Source organism: Epinephelus moara, chromosome 16 (genome assembly GCF_006386435.1).
Source record: "Epinephelus moara isolate mb chromosome 16, YSFRI_EMoa_1.0, whole genome shotgun sequence".
NCBI lineage: Eukaryota > Metazoa > Chordata > Actinopteri > Perciformes > Serranidae > Epinephelus > Epinephelus moara.
In genome coordinates this window covers 905781-920567 of record NC_065521.1, presented here as the reverse complement: position 1 = coordinate 920567, position 14787 = coordinate 905781, and the positions used below count along the sequence as shown (strand labels likewise).

At 42.2% G+C, this 14787-nt stretch overlaps 1 protein-coding gene across 8 annotated transcripts in view; it reads left to right on the top strand.

The window, feature by feature from the left end:
* The window catches only part of agap1 (ArfGAP with GTPase domain, ankyrin repeat and PH domain 1), a 193508-nt gene that overhangs the window by 103234 nt on the left and 75487 nt on the right, over positions 1–14787 (top strand). For all 8 annotated transcript variants that reach the window (XM_050065657.1, XM_050065655.1, XM_050065654.1 and 5 more), the window contains 3 exons: positions 665–792; positions 2684–2839; positions 4109–4201. In XM_050065657.1, coding sequence (XP_049921614.1) covers positions 665–792; positions 2684–2839; positions 4109–4201 — 377 coding nt within the window. The remainder of the gene's footprint in view (positions 1–664; positions 793–2683; positions 2840–4108; positions 4202–14787) is intronic.

The window sequence follows — 14787 nt, the reverse complement described above, 5'->3', positions numbered from 1 at the left end:
TAACAGTGACATTAAGATAAGTTGGAGGAGCGCGGAGAGATAACAGCGGCGTGTTTGAGGAGTGGACGTGGAGACAGGAGTGGGTTTTAGTGACTCCATTATCTCTGTTCCAATAAACACAGGCCCTTTGTTTCATGCGCTCACAGATGAAGCCATTGTTTTAATTGGGGCTCGTTAAAGCCCCCCGGCTTCGTTAATGAGGAGCCGGTCGTAAACATTTACCTCCAGGTGACTCGGGGCCGAGCCAAGGGCAGCCACGGAGCGAGACAGAGAAGAAGAAGAAACTCTGAGGTGTTTTTGTAAAGAATAAAGAGGACAGAAATAAACGACCTGGACTTGTTTTTAAACCAGTGTTCTCAACAGGTTTGATCTAGTCTGAATACAAACATGTATTTACACCAAAGACAGGAGAGCGCACGTGTTCGAGGCTGTAGTGATGATAGAAAACAGGCTGCAGGCGACTTGAAATCAACTTTGTGCTTTAAACTGTTGAAGTCTGAAAACATGAAGGAACAATATTTTAAACCTCTTCTTATAGAGTCGTGTTTTACATCAGTAGAGAAAGAAAAGACTGAGACTCGTCATCCTGTGATCAGGTCTGTGCGGTGCTGTGTCTGTGTCTGTGGACGTACGATTCATGTGACGATGTGTTTGTGTGTTGCAGTCGCCCAGAAGATCGTGGCCACCAGGAAGAAGCAGCAGCTGTCCATCGGGCCGTGCAAGTCGCTGCCCAACTCCCCGAGTCACTCGTCTGTCTGCGCCACACAAGTGTCCGCCGTCCACATCAGCCAGGTCAGAGGTCACAGACACACACTTTGGAGGGACACGGTGACTTTCTACAGACAGCAGACGAGTTTCTGAACACGCTGTCTTCATGATCTCATCTCACGTTGTTTCTTTATTTGAGTCTTTTCAAACGTGAGCATGCAGCATTTGGGAACTAAAGAGAGCGCAGGGCATTCAGGGAGTAAAGTGAGCACGGGGTGTCAGTGACAGGAAGTGGTTGCGGGGTGCTCGAGTATTAAAATGAGCACGGGACATTTGGGAACTAAAGTCAGCTTTGGATGCTGGGCACCTAAAATAAAAACAGGATGTTAAAGAATTAAACAACAGTAGGGTGTTCATGAACTTGAGACATTCAGGCGTATGGGAACTAAATGAGTGTGGGGCGTTCAAGAGGATAAATGATAGTGGGCCACTTTGGAACTAAAATGACTGAGGTGTTCAAGAAGGTAAATGATATTGTGGCGCTGGGAAGTAAGATGAGTGTGTTGCATTCAAGAAGGTAAATATTAGTGGGGCATTTGGGAACTAAAGTGACTGTGGGCCGTTCAAAAAGATAAATGATCATGAGGTGTTCAAGAAGGTAAATAATTGTGGGGTGGAAAGGGAACTAAAATGAGAGCGAGCCATTCATGGAGTAAAATAGTAGTGGGACATTTGGGAACGCAAAACATGTAAAATGAGTGTGGGGTGTTTAAGAAGAGAAATACTACTCTGGTGGCATTTGGGAACCAAAATGAGTGTGGGGCGTTCAAAAAGATAAATAATTGTGGGGTGGAAAGGGAACAAAAATGAGAGCGAGCCATTCATGGAATAAAATAATAGTGGGACGTTCGGGAACCAAAGGGATAGCAGAGTGGAAGAGAACTAAAGTTGAGGATGAGTTACTTGGGAACTAAAGAGAGCACGGGGCTTTCAGGAAGATTATGGTGGGGTATTTGGGAACTAGAATGATTGTGAGGTGTTCAAGAAGGAAAATAATTGTTTGGGTGCAAAACATGTAAAATGAGTGTGGGGCGTTCAAGAAATTAAATAATAGTGGGGAGTTCAGGAATTGAGATGTGGATGGGGTATTTGGGAACCAAAATGAGTGTGGGGCATTCAAAAAGATAAATGATCGTGAGGTGTTCAAGAAGGTAAATAATTGTGGGGTGGGAAGGGAAAGATGAGCTTAGGGCACCAGGGAAGTGAAATGAACGTTCAAGGCGTTGAGTAATCGTGGAGCGTTTGGGAACTTCAGTGTCCTGGCTGTTTCTGGAGCTTTCAGTTGTCTCCCAGGGGCTTCATCACCCGATCAAACTCCATGTGCTGATGGAGACTGTGAGGTGTGTCTGAAGGCTCTGGAGGAAAAAAAAATCGTACCTTGATTTAAGATGTTTTGGGTCGAACTCTACTTCACTTGTTGAGTGTGCTTTTTAAAGGTGTTTTTAGGCATTAACATGTGATTCTGTCCCGTTTAAACCTTTAACCCAGCCGCACACAGACATGTGAGGAGCCTGTGTGCGGCGTTCTGCTGCAGAAACATTAACCTGACATGTGCGAGTGTAACAGCGGAGCTTCAGGCCGTTAAGCTCTTCGATCCTCATCCTTCAATCCCGCATCGATTCCTCATTAAAAAGCCATCGCTCAGCGAGTCTGAGCAGCGCCGCCGCGTTCCCCCGAGAGTCCTGTTTATCTTCCTGCCGCCTCCGCAGAGCGGCCCTCTGTGCGTCTTCAGCTCTCACTGATTACTGCCGAGCGTTCACCACGGAGACGCCTTATTACACTGACGAGACGTCTCAACACGTCAGAGGGAACTTTATTGAAAGCTGGTGCATTCACACACAACCGAATGAAGAGGTTTAATCCACAATGATTCACAAATACAAATAAAAATCTTCCTCCTCCTCTGCCCTCACAGACGAGTAACGGCGGCGGCAGTCTGAGCGACTACTCGTCGTCGGTGCCGTCCACGCCCAGCACCAGCCAGAAGGAGCTGCGCATCGACGTGCCACAGACCACCAACACGCCCACGCCCGTCAGGAAGCAGTCCAAGCGCCGCTCCAACCTCTTCACCGTAAGTCATGTTGGTCACAGAAACCTGCTCGTGTGGGAGGAAGTGACGGTAAATGTTAGAGTGCAGGAGTGTTTGTGAATTTCACCATTTTTATTCTGATAAAAATCAAAAAATCAAGTCTTATTTTTGATATTTTGTCCATTGCGAGTCTCTAACGACTGTCAGATACGACTCCAGAGTATGACGATGAAGTTTGTCGTGTACATGTGGAATTAGATGAGAATCAGTTCAGGTTTAGTTTGCTGAAACATCGCTGCATTTCCTGCTAAGATAGTGCCACAAAAACGTGACTGTTTTTTGCCAGGATGTTACCGTGTTTCCTGCCGGGTTAGTGTCACAAAAAAGCGGCAATTTATTTCCTAGACATCGCTGCATTTCCTGCCAAGATAGTGCCACGAAAAGCTTTTAGTTCTGCTGAGATGTTGCTGCATTTCCTGCAGGGCTAGTGCCCCAAGAGGAGGTTAGTTTTGCCAAGACGTCACTGCGTCCCCTGCCAAGATAGTGCCACGAAAAGTGCCACGTTTCCTGCTGGGATAGTGCCACAGAAAGCGGTTGTTTTTTCCAACACACTTTTTATGTCACGGAAGTGCCACAAAAATTATCAATTTTTTGCTGAAACATCGCTACGTTTCCTGCCAAGATAGTGCCACAAAAACGTGACTGTTTTTTGCCAAGATGTTACCGTGTTTCCTGCCGGGTTAGTGTCACGTAAAAGCGGCGATTTATTTCCTAGACATCGCTGCATTTCCTGCAGGGCTAGTGCCCCAAAGAGGAGGTTAGTTTTGCCAAGACATCGCTGCGTCCCCTGCCAAGATAGTGCCATGAAAAGTGCCACGTTTTCTGCTGGGATAGTGTCTCAAAAAGCGGTTGTTTTTTTCCAACACATTAATGCATTTTCTGTCGTGAAAATGCCTCAAAAATTGGCTATTGTGGCAGAGATGTCGCTGCGTTTTCTGCCAAGATAGTGCCATGTTTCCTGCTGGGATAGTGCCAAAAAAAGCAGTTATGTTTTATCAAGACGTCGCTGTGTTTCCTGCCAAAATCCTTGACATGATAACCTGCAGATGTGACGTATCCATGAAACAGTGGGTTTAAAACTCTGTTTCTTGTAAAGACGTGAAGATCTTGTAGAATAAGAACTGTTGTTTTGGATGTGTGAGGTGCTGAGCGGAAACAGGTTGTGATTAAAGCGTCAGTTTGAGGTCGACGTGTTGAGGAAGTCAGACTCAGATTCAGCTAAGATAACGACGCTTGTCTTTCCGTCCACAGTCGAGGAAGGCGAGCGAGCCGGACAAGGACAAGAAAGGCCTGGAGGCTCGGGCCGACAGCATCGGCAGCGGGCGAGCCATCCCCATCAAACAGGTGAGACTTCCTGTCTGTGTCTGACGCCTCGGCCTTGATTAACAGTGAAATCACACACTTAACATCAATTAGAGCGCCGGGCTCTCCCGGGTCCTCCAACCAGACCATTAGGAGATGGAGAGGGACTCTTTTCTCTCCTGCACCTCCTCCTCCTCCTCTCCCTCTGTTCGTCCACTTCATCTCCCACTTCCTGTCTTTCAAAGACGCTCTTTGATGGCGGCGTTTGCACTTTTTAAAGGAATGAAGAAGAAGGCGAAGGCGAAGCTGAGGATGAAGGGGAGAAGAGGGTGAACATCTCCACGACTTACCCGCGACACACATAATCACACGTCCCCGCTGCGGCGGCGAGCAGAGCACCTGAAATGGCTCTTAATTTGACGAGCGCCACTCGTGTTGAAGAGGCTGGTGGTGGCGTGGGGGGGTGGTTCCTACCGACAAGCAAAATCAGGCAATTAACAAGCGCTAATCGCGGCCTCTCGTTTGTAATCTGCTAATGAACAAATCATCTGTGATTAGGGCAGAGACAGAGAGAGGCGTGAGCTGCTGTTTGTGTTTGGGGCCGTCGTCCCGCGTCGTGCAGTCGCAGCAGAGCGGGCCGGTAGTGGTTGTCATCGCGTGAGAATCCTGCTTCTTCTTCTGTGGTGTTACTGCAGCGGTCCAGCTCTCACATGAGCTTGTCACTTGTCAGTGATTCCCCAAACTGCGTGTAAAACATTTCACAGTGCTTCACAGGGTAAAATAAAAGATGAAAAATAAATTGATAAATGAAAAAATGTGATGAAACAAAAAATAAACAACAATATATTAAAATTTCTAAGACAAAAACATATTATACTAAAATATTACAATGATAAACATCAATGAATAAAAGTCAAATAAAATAAACACCTGAGTTTTGAGTAATGTGAGTATTTCTGAAGAAACTGATTTTCTGAATAAATCATTCTGATCAGTTTCACATCGATCAATGAAGCAGACGGAGGTTTGGGTGTCATTCTCCACCGACTGAATCTCTGCTGGAGTTCACGTTGAGGGACGAAGAGGTGACGGAGAGAGCGTCTCATTAAGCGTGAACGCGGAGTGCAAATGGAGCGTTAATGGGAAAGAGGTGAACGTGGAGTGTAATAGAGTCTTTATAAAACACACACTCAGAGTCTCATTAGGGAGCAGGTCTGCGGAGGCTCGACACACCGAGGAGAGGAGCGGGCGGGGAGACGAGGCGAGAGCGACCACAGGGAACCATCAAATCAATTAACGTCCACTTCCCAAAAAAAAAAAAAACAGCCAACACGGAGGGAGCTGGGTGCCTCACAGCGCTGCCTCTTCTGCTTTATTCTGCTGTGTGTGTGTGTGTGTGTGTGTGTGTGTGTGTGTGTGTGTGTGTCCGACTGTATTAGCATGAATTTAATCAGCTGAAGCTTCTCCTGAGCAGGTTTTATTCTTAAATATGAAAAATATAAAAACCAAAAAAATCCTTAATATTCAGGAAATGAACCGTCCTCAGATCCAGAGGTGCAAAGTAACTAGATACAAAAATACTTTACTCAAGTACACTTCAGTGTGCTACTCCACTTTATCTCATAGAGAAATATTGTACTTAATTCATCTGACAGTACTAAACACCGTATGTAATGATACTGTGGTGAAATGTAACTAAGTACATGTTCTCAAGTATTTCACGTAAACAGCGACTTCAGGATTTTTCAACCCTTCTCCCCGTGTCATAGGCTGCTTTCACACCCGCCATGTTTGGTTCTGATCAGTCAAACTCAAGTTCGTTTGCCCCCTAAGAAAAAAATAAATATTACAAAATCTAAGTGAAATGTCTGAAATTTTTTTATATATATAATTTCGGAAAAATATTAATAAAATGTAAAAAACAAATCTAACTAAAATGTTGGACAAATATCAATCAAATGTCTGAAAAAATAAAATAAAATAAAATGTTGGACAAATATCAATCAAATGTCTGAAAAAATAAAATAAAATAAAATGTTGGACAAATATCGATAAAATGTCCAAAAAAAATATTAATCAAATGTCTAAAAAATAATAATAAAATGTCCCAAAAAAATATTCATATAATTTCTGAAAAATATTAATAAAATGTCCCAAATCTAACTAAAATGTCAGACAAAAATAAAATAAAATAAAATGTCGGACAAATATTGATAAAATGTCCAAAAAAATCTCAATAAAATGTCTGGGGAAAAAAATAAAAAAAATAATAAAATGTCCAACAAATTACTAAAAACTAATAAGATATCAAAAAAAAATCTAACTACAATGTCTGACTAATATCATCAAATGTCTGAAAAAATATTAATAAATGTCCCAAAAAATATGAATAAAATCACCGAAAACTATTAATAAAACGTCGGACAATCATTAATAAAATGTCCAAAAAAATTTAACTAAAATGTCGGACAAAAATAAAATAAAATAAAATAAAATATCGGACAAATATTAATAAAATGTCCAAAAAAATCTTAATAAAATGTCCAGAAAATACTAATAAAATTGGCGAAAAATATCAATCAAATGTCTGCAAAAAAAAAAAAAAATAAATAAATAAAATGTCGGACAAATATTGATATAATGTCCAAAAAATCTCAATAAAATATCCGGGGGAAAAAATAAATAAAATGTCCAAAAAAATATTAATAACATCACCGAAAAATATTATTAAAATGTCGGACAAACATTAATAAAATGTCCAAAAAAATGTAACTAAAATGTCTGACAAATATCAATCAAGTGTCTTAATCTTAATAAGATGTCTGGTAAATATTATAAAATGTCAGAAAAAGAACATATGAACGTATTACCTTGACGTGACTTCAGCTCAGTGATCCACTGTTGATTCAGGCTAAATGTGGTTATGTGAAGAGAATCAATTTGTTCATGGAGCTGGTGGCGTGATTAACAGGAAGACAGTGCCTAAGTGACAGGAAGCACCTTTATCTGTGTAGTGGACAGCTGTAGGTGTGTCAGCTGATGCTGCTGGTCTGTCAGACACTATAAATTGTCTTTGGCTTTCTCGCCAGTGAACCTTCACATGTGCAACTTTAAGTCTTGTTTATGGGACAGCGACAGCTGCAGACACAGAGGCAGCTGCCTGGAGCAAGAGAGACTGCGCCATCAGGCTTTGAGACCAGGTTATCGCCTCTCTTCTGCTGACAAGCGTTGACGCCATCGTTAGCGCCGTTAGCTCTTTTGCTGTCAATGTCGCACCAAACGTCCGGCTGAACCCCTTCAAACGCAGAACATGGAAATACTTTGGTGCCTTGAATGTGTTCTTAAGTGCAGTGATCTGGTTTCAATCCCAAATGTTCAGGAGAAACTTCTTAAACCGTGAAATTAAGATGAAGCTATCAGCTCTGTCAAACATCATCGCCGCCCTGCCGTCCGTCGTTAACTGACCGCTGATTACCGCCGCACCTCAGAGGAAGGAGGCGGGCGGGCCGATGACCTAACAGAGTCCGACACCTGCCAGAGAGATTAGCGGCGTCATGTTACCCAACACACACACACACACACACACACACACACAGCGTACAGTCGTGCGACACCTCGTCACGACACACTGGAGCTTCACGTTGCATTTTTAATTTAATGCTTTTGAAATACTTTAAAATCGATTAATTCAGATTTAAAATGAAAGCATGAAGATGAGAGGGTGAATAGTGACGTGACACTGTTCACAGGTTTTAAAATTTAACTTATTTTGCTGGATTTTGTGTTGATTTCAGCTCCTGAGGGCGTCTGTGGCTGCTCCAACAGCTTCCACCCCTTATTCTTTAACCTGCATGTGTGTGTGTGTGTGTGTGTGTGTCGTACCTGTGTGTGTAACGGAGTGTTTAAGCCACTTGTTCGCTGCTCCTGATCTCATTAGAGTGACTCTCTGTGCGACTCTCGACCACTCGAGGTGACGCCGGTTCAGTTCGCCTTTTTGTTGAAGGAGCACGCCTTCGTTAGGAGAGTCCAGCGCTCATTAAAACACACACACACACACACACACACACACACACACACACACGGAGGCCAGGACATGGTTGGCTGTAATGAGAACGGGGCGGGCTTCCACTCTGAGGCAATTAGTCGACACACAAACCGCAGGTATCATGTACAGGACGGCGCTTATCAAACGAAAACAGCGGGACACACACACACACACACACAGGAAATAAACAGCGACACTCACATGTTAGTGTGTGTGTGGGCGGGGCCAGGTCAGGAGGGTCACATGGACTCCGTTCGTTCACCTGCAGGTGTTTAAAGTAAACTCAGTGAGGTTTAATATCTGACATTATATTTGATGTATTTTCACTTTAACATCGAGAACAAAAACAATTAAAACAAAACACATTTCACTTCTCAACAACACGGACGTGGTTTGATCTCAGCTTCCTTTAACTGCGTGATTTACTTCATATAAAGATGTTAAAGAGTTAAAGAGCCGCTTATTTTAAAAGCTCGTGAAACAACTGATATAAAAACTTTTCTGATACCTTAGTTTGACGTACAGTGGTGGAGGCAGGTTTCAGATCCTTAAGTAGAAGTACTGCATTGTAGAAATACTCTGTTACATGTTAAGATAGTTTGAGTAAAAGTTTGTCACGAAAATGTAAGTAGTTAAAGTAAGGGTGCGTTCACACTTGCCCTGTTTGGTTCAGTTCAATTGAACTCAAGGCCGTTTGCCTCCTAAATGTGGTTCATTTGGGCAGGTGTGAACACAGCAGTCACACTCAGGTGTGCACCAAAACAGTCCGAAAAATACTGATAAAATGTTTGAAGAAAAAAAAGAATGAAAGTCTGTAAAAAATCGTAATAAAATGTCCGATTGTGTTTTTTAATTTCTGAGAATTTTTAATAACATGCCTTAAAAAATTTAAATAAAATGTCCAACAAAATATTAATAAAATGACCCAAAAAATAAAATAAAACTTTCCAAAAATATGAATAAACTGCCTTAAAAAAATCTTAATAAATGTCTGACAAATATTAATAAAAATTCCAAAATATTTTAGTAAAATGTCCAACAAATATTTAAAAAGAATCTTAATAAACACCAATAAATAACATAGCTGAGAAATTTTAATAAAACGTCAGAAGAAATATTTATAAAATGTCCAAATAAATTTCCTAGAAATTTTAACAAAATTCAAAAAAAAATTAAGAAAATGTCCAACAAATAATGAAAAAAGAAAGTCTCCCAAAAATCGTAATAAATGTCTGACAAATATTAATAAAATGTCTGAAATATATTAATAAAAATATCGAACAAATATTGATTAAAAAGTCCAACAAAAATAAAAAAAAGTTATAAAAAAACTAAAAGAAAGTTAATAAAATGTCTGACAAATATCAATAAATTGTCCAAAAAATATTTATAAAAGTCCGAAATGTATTTATAAAATGGCTGTGAAATTTTAACTAAATGTCCGACAAATATGTAAAAAATTAATAAAAAACGATAAATAACCTAGCTGAGAAATTTTAATAAAACGTCAGAAGAAATATTTATAAAATTTCCAACAAATAATAAAAAAAAGAAAGTCCCCCCAAAATATTAATAAAATGGCTGAGAAAGTTTTAGAAAATGTCAAAAAATAAAATAAAAAAATTAATAAAATGTCAGAAAAAATATTTATAAAATGTTCAAAAAAATGTGTTAGAAATTTTAATAAAATGTCCGACAAATATCCATAAATTGTCCAAAAAATATTCATAAAAGTATGAAATTTATTTATAAAATGGCTGTGAAATTTAATCAAATGCCTGAAAAATAATTAACAAAATATATGAAAAAATATCAGTAAAAGTCCTGGAAAATAAATAAATAAATAAATCCAAAAAATGTTGAAACAATGTCTGAAAAAAGATCTTAATAAAATGTCTGACAAATATTGATTATCAACTCCAACAAGAGTTAATAAAATGTCCAACACATATTAAAAGAAATTCTTAAAAAATTAATAAAAACCGATAAATAACGTAGCTGAGAAATTGAGGGAAAAAAAAAAAAAAAACGTCAGAAGAAATATTGATAAAATGAAAAAAAAAAAAAAACGTCAGAAGAAATATTGATAAAATGTCCAAAAACATGTTAATAGCATGTCCGAGACCCGTATGCTCTCACTCAGTGGATGGATGATGTCACAGGAAGCCAATCTTACAAAGGAGGACCACACTTGTTTGTTTTGCTATGGAAGCTAACGTTAGCTAATGTGCTAAAAAGTTAGCGTTCCAGAGAAATCCAATCTTCCTCTTAATCCCTCCCCAGTTTCTGATGAGGTGGACATGATAACCCTTAATACACATAACCTTATTCATCCCTACAACAGGAAATACTTTTTCCCTAACCTGATATGAAGTGTGCGCTGCACATGTGAGCATTTTTGATGATGGCCTCCGTCCAGTCCTTTGGTCTTATCACATTTAACCATAGTAGTTGGTGAGCAGGACTCAAATCATTGACACTTTAATCCTCTAATAGGGACATTAAACTTGTGATGTGAGTGTGTGAACCTCCATCAGCCCTTCAGATCCCTGACATCCAGCGAAGCATCGTTATCCATCACCGTCTCGGCCTTGAGCGAAGCGCGGCGCTCCCAAATTGCTCCAGCGGAGCTGCTGACTGGCCACCAGTAAAAGGTTGTGTTTGTACTGGGCAGCTCCCAGGTGGGTGCAGACACCAGCGCGCCCAGTCAACCTTCACTGAGTAAATAAAGGTTTAGAAGAAGAAGAAAAAAAAGCAGCCTCTCTGGTGCGTCTGCGGTCCCAGCGGCTCGGCTGCTGTGTCGGAGGAAATTAATTTGTTAGATTGTTGGTTTTCAAAGCGCCTCGGTCAGCCGCTTGACAGAGACACGAGCCTCTCTCTCCGGTAATTAGCGACTAATTAGCGGCGTGGAGCAGATGTCGGAGGAGCCCTGCGCCGTCAACAGCCTCTGTAAACAAAGCTGGATGCATCCGCTCACTTCAAGAAGGAAGAAGAAGAAGAAGAAGGAAAAACAGAGGACCAATCGGCGGCCGGTGCAGCCAGCGTTTCCTCTGTGGTTTCATGTGTCGTAGCAGGAGGCTTCAGCTTCGGCTCCACATGTGTTTCCTGTTTTAGATCCTCGTGCAGGTTGTAGAAACACGTCGTCCCTCAGAGAGTTCATTACAGTCAACAAGCTCGTTCTTCAGTCTTTAAAGGGACATTTCACCATGTTTGTTTCACAGTGGGGTGAACTGGGGTATTTTAGCGTCACATTGTGGCGTTTCCCAGCAGCATTTGTGGCGCCAAACCTTTCTCTGTTTATTATTGACACATCGCATCATTTCCCAGTGGTGTTTGTGGCGCCAAACATGAGTTTTACCGACACATCACCTGTTTTCCAGAGCTGTTTGAGCAACGGACCTCACACCATGTCCCAGCTGTGTTTGTGGCACTGAATCTGGTTGTTTTTTCCACAACACATCACATCATTTCCCAGCAGCATTTAATCCCCCAAACCCAGTTGTTTTGAGCGGCACATTGCTGCGTTTTCCGGCAATGTTTGTGCCAAACCTGGGCATTTTTTTAACCAACACATAGCTGCGTTTGTGCCGAACCTGGACATTTTTTTAACCAACACATAGCTGCATTTGTGCCAAACACATTTTTTTAACCAACACATAGCTGCATTTGTGCCAAACCTGGGCGTTTTTTTAACCAACACATAGCTGCGTTTGTGCTGAACCTGGGCGTTATTTTTAACCAACACATAAGTGCGTTTGTGCCAAACCTGGGCGTTTTTTTAACCAACACATAACTGCGTTTGTGCTGAACCTGGGCGTTATTTTTAACCAACACATAACTGCGTTTGTGCTGAACCTGGGCGTTATTTTTAACCAACACACAGCTGCGTTTGTGCTGAATCTGGACGTTTTTTTAACCAACACATAGCTGCGTTTGTGCTGAACCTGGGCGTTATTTTTAACCAACACATAGCTGCGTTTGTGCTGAATCTGGGCGTTTTTTTAACCAACACATAACTGCGTTTGTGCTGAACCTGGGCGTTATTTTTAACCAATTCATAACTGCATTTGTGCTGAACCTGGGCGTTATTTTTAACCAACACATAACTGCGTTTGTGCCGAACCTGGGCGTTATTTTTAACCAACACATAAGTGCGTTTGTGCTGAATCTGGGCGTTTTTTTAACCAACACATAACTGCGTTTGTGCTGAACCTGGGCGTTATTTTTAACCAACACATAGCTGCGTTTGTGCTGAATCTGGACGTTTTTTTAACCAACACATAGCTGCGTTTGTGCTGAACCTGGGTGTTATTCACTGACACATTGCGGTGTTCTCCAGCGGTTACACCCACCAAAGCTGGGTATTGTATTCCAACACATCACCGGTTTCTTGGCAGCGTTCGAGCCACAGAACCTGGGTGTATTATAGCCACACATGGCATCGTTTCCCACGCCCCCTTCCCAAAGCCTCAAATGACATAAAAGTCCAGATGAATTTATTTTGCCTTTTTCTTTTAAAGATAACTTTGGCGGTTGTTTACAGTAAATAAACAATCAAACCAGGGACAGTGTTGTCACTTGGTGTGCAGCTCAGACCCTGAGGCCAGACCACAGTTAGTTTGTATCTCCGTGATGTTTCTGTCCCTCCACACATTAGATGAGTGTTTCTTTTCTTCCTCTGAGCGTCCTGCGTACAGAAGACATTTCCATCTTGAGATGATCACTGACGCTTTGTGTGAAAACAGCCACTGAGCACTTAATAGATCCCCTGACCTCCAACCAGCCGACCTCCTACTGTAAATGACCATTTCCTCTCTGAGTCTGATTCTCGCAGAAGTCTCAAGGCTCCGGACCGCCGTCTTCGTCTTCCCTCTTCCTGTGAGGAGCTGATTAGTGTCGAGGTTGTAATTGCCTCTCGCTGGGTTGCAGACGAGCGCGGGGCTGGGTGGTTTTGACAAGTCTACTCGTCCCCCCTCGGCGCCGGGCGCTTTGTAAGGAGTTAAATTGGATGGTTAATTCGGGTGTTATTTACCCTGTAATTCATTAGTTTCGCCCCGCCATTGGCAGCGGGCAGGCTGTAATTTCACGCTTCGCAATAAAAGATGTCTCATAATCTGCTTCATTTAGCAGCCAAAGAATTTAATGAAATTAACTGCGGCCCTAATTAAGACGGTGAATATTAAAGACCTGCTATCAAGGCTTTAACGAGGGTGACACGATCCGCCTTCCGCCGGATTGGAAAAATATCATTTCCCTGGGAAAGGTTGTCACTGCTCGGAGCCATTTTGGCCATGATGACATTTTTGTCATGCACACTAACCCCTGGAAATTAGATTTTTCGGGGGGTGGAGGGGGGTTAAGGATGTGTTGGAGGGATGTCTCTCCCTTTTTAGTTTGAGAAATAATTAAAACAAGGAACACAGGCGTCAATCAAAGAGCATTTTTAGATTGTGCTCATTACGCCTCGGCGCGGCGGTCTCCACGGAGCGCTCGCGACAGTTTTTGTTTGGCACGGGGGTGTTGCTCCGAGCACGCTGGAAGTGTCCCTGCGGTAGCTTTGTTGTTTCACGCCGCGCGCGTGTTTGTGTGTGTTGTGTACACTCGTCTGATGACGAGCTGGACAAAAGCGAGCGGCGGTGACCTCACAGGGGAAGAGGGCTGGCGTTTTCCTCACATCCTGCCTCTCTCTGGTCGTCAGAGTCGAGCGAGGGGCGAGGTTTTTTATCCACTAATGAATTGAGACTGCTGAAGTAAGGTTTGGATAATTGAGTTTCTAATTAATTACCCAGAACTCTTATCAGATAAATCAGCTCCTCTTCAGCCCCCCTCTTCTTCTGTGGTGTTTTATTTGATCTGGTCTGCGTCCTGCTCCCCTGGGCCTGCCCTTCGCCGTCCTTGCCTCATCAACGCCGACCTTGTCATGGAGACTGATGCTGCTGTGTGTCTGTCGGTGTGTGTGTGTGTTTTGATGTTAGTCGTGGGTTCGGAGCTGTTTTACCTCAACCGTGGCGACAAACTTGTTTATCCCTCCGTCATCCCCCGTAGTGACTGTCATCAGGTCGAGTGCCACATGGAAGGAGCGCATCCTTTAAAGCAGGAGACACTGGGAGAACACAGAGCTCCATCAAGGCTGCACCAGCTTTTAAATGTCTGCTTTTAATAAAAGAAAATTATATTAAAAATTAGAAGCGCAGGTCAGGGACCACACACAGGAAGATAATGGGACTCAAACACTGTCACTCATCAGGAAATGATCTAAAATCCTGGGTTAAGATTTTACTAAATATGTAGAGATAATATCCTAAAATTTCTAAAGTGATGAAGTGTGAGCTGACTTTATTTACTGGAGGTGGAGGTGAGGGTGGATGGCGTAACACCGAGGGCAACACACCTGCAAAGCTGCAGATCAATGTTCAAGACTTCAAGACGATAAAACCAGTTGGTTTTTTGCAAGTACGTCTTCATTGTGCCATTGAACGTGGGCGTTTTTTAGCAACCCGTTACCACCTGTCCAGCAACTTTTGTGCCGCCAAGCATCGGTGCATTTGAGCAACCTGTCGCCTCTTTCAGTGGCTTTTGAGAC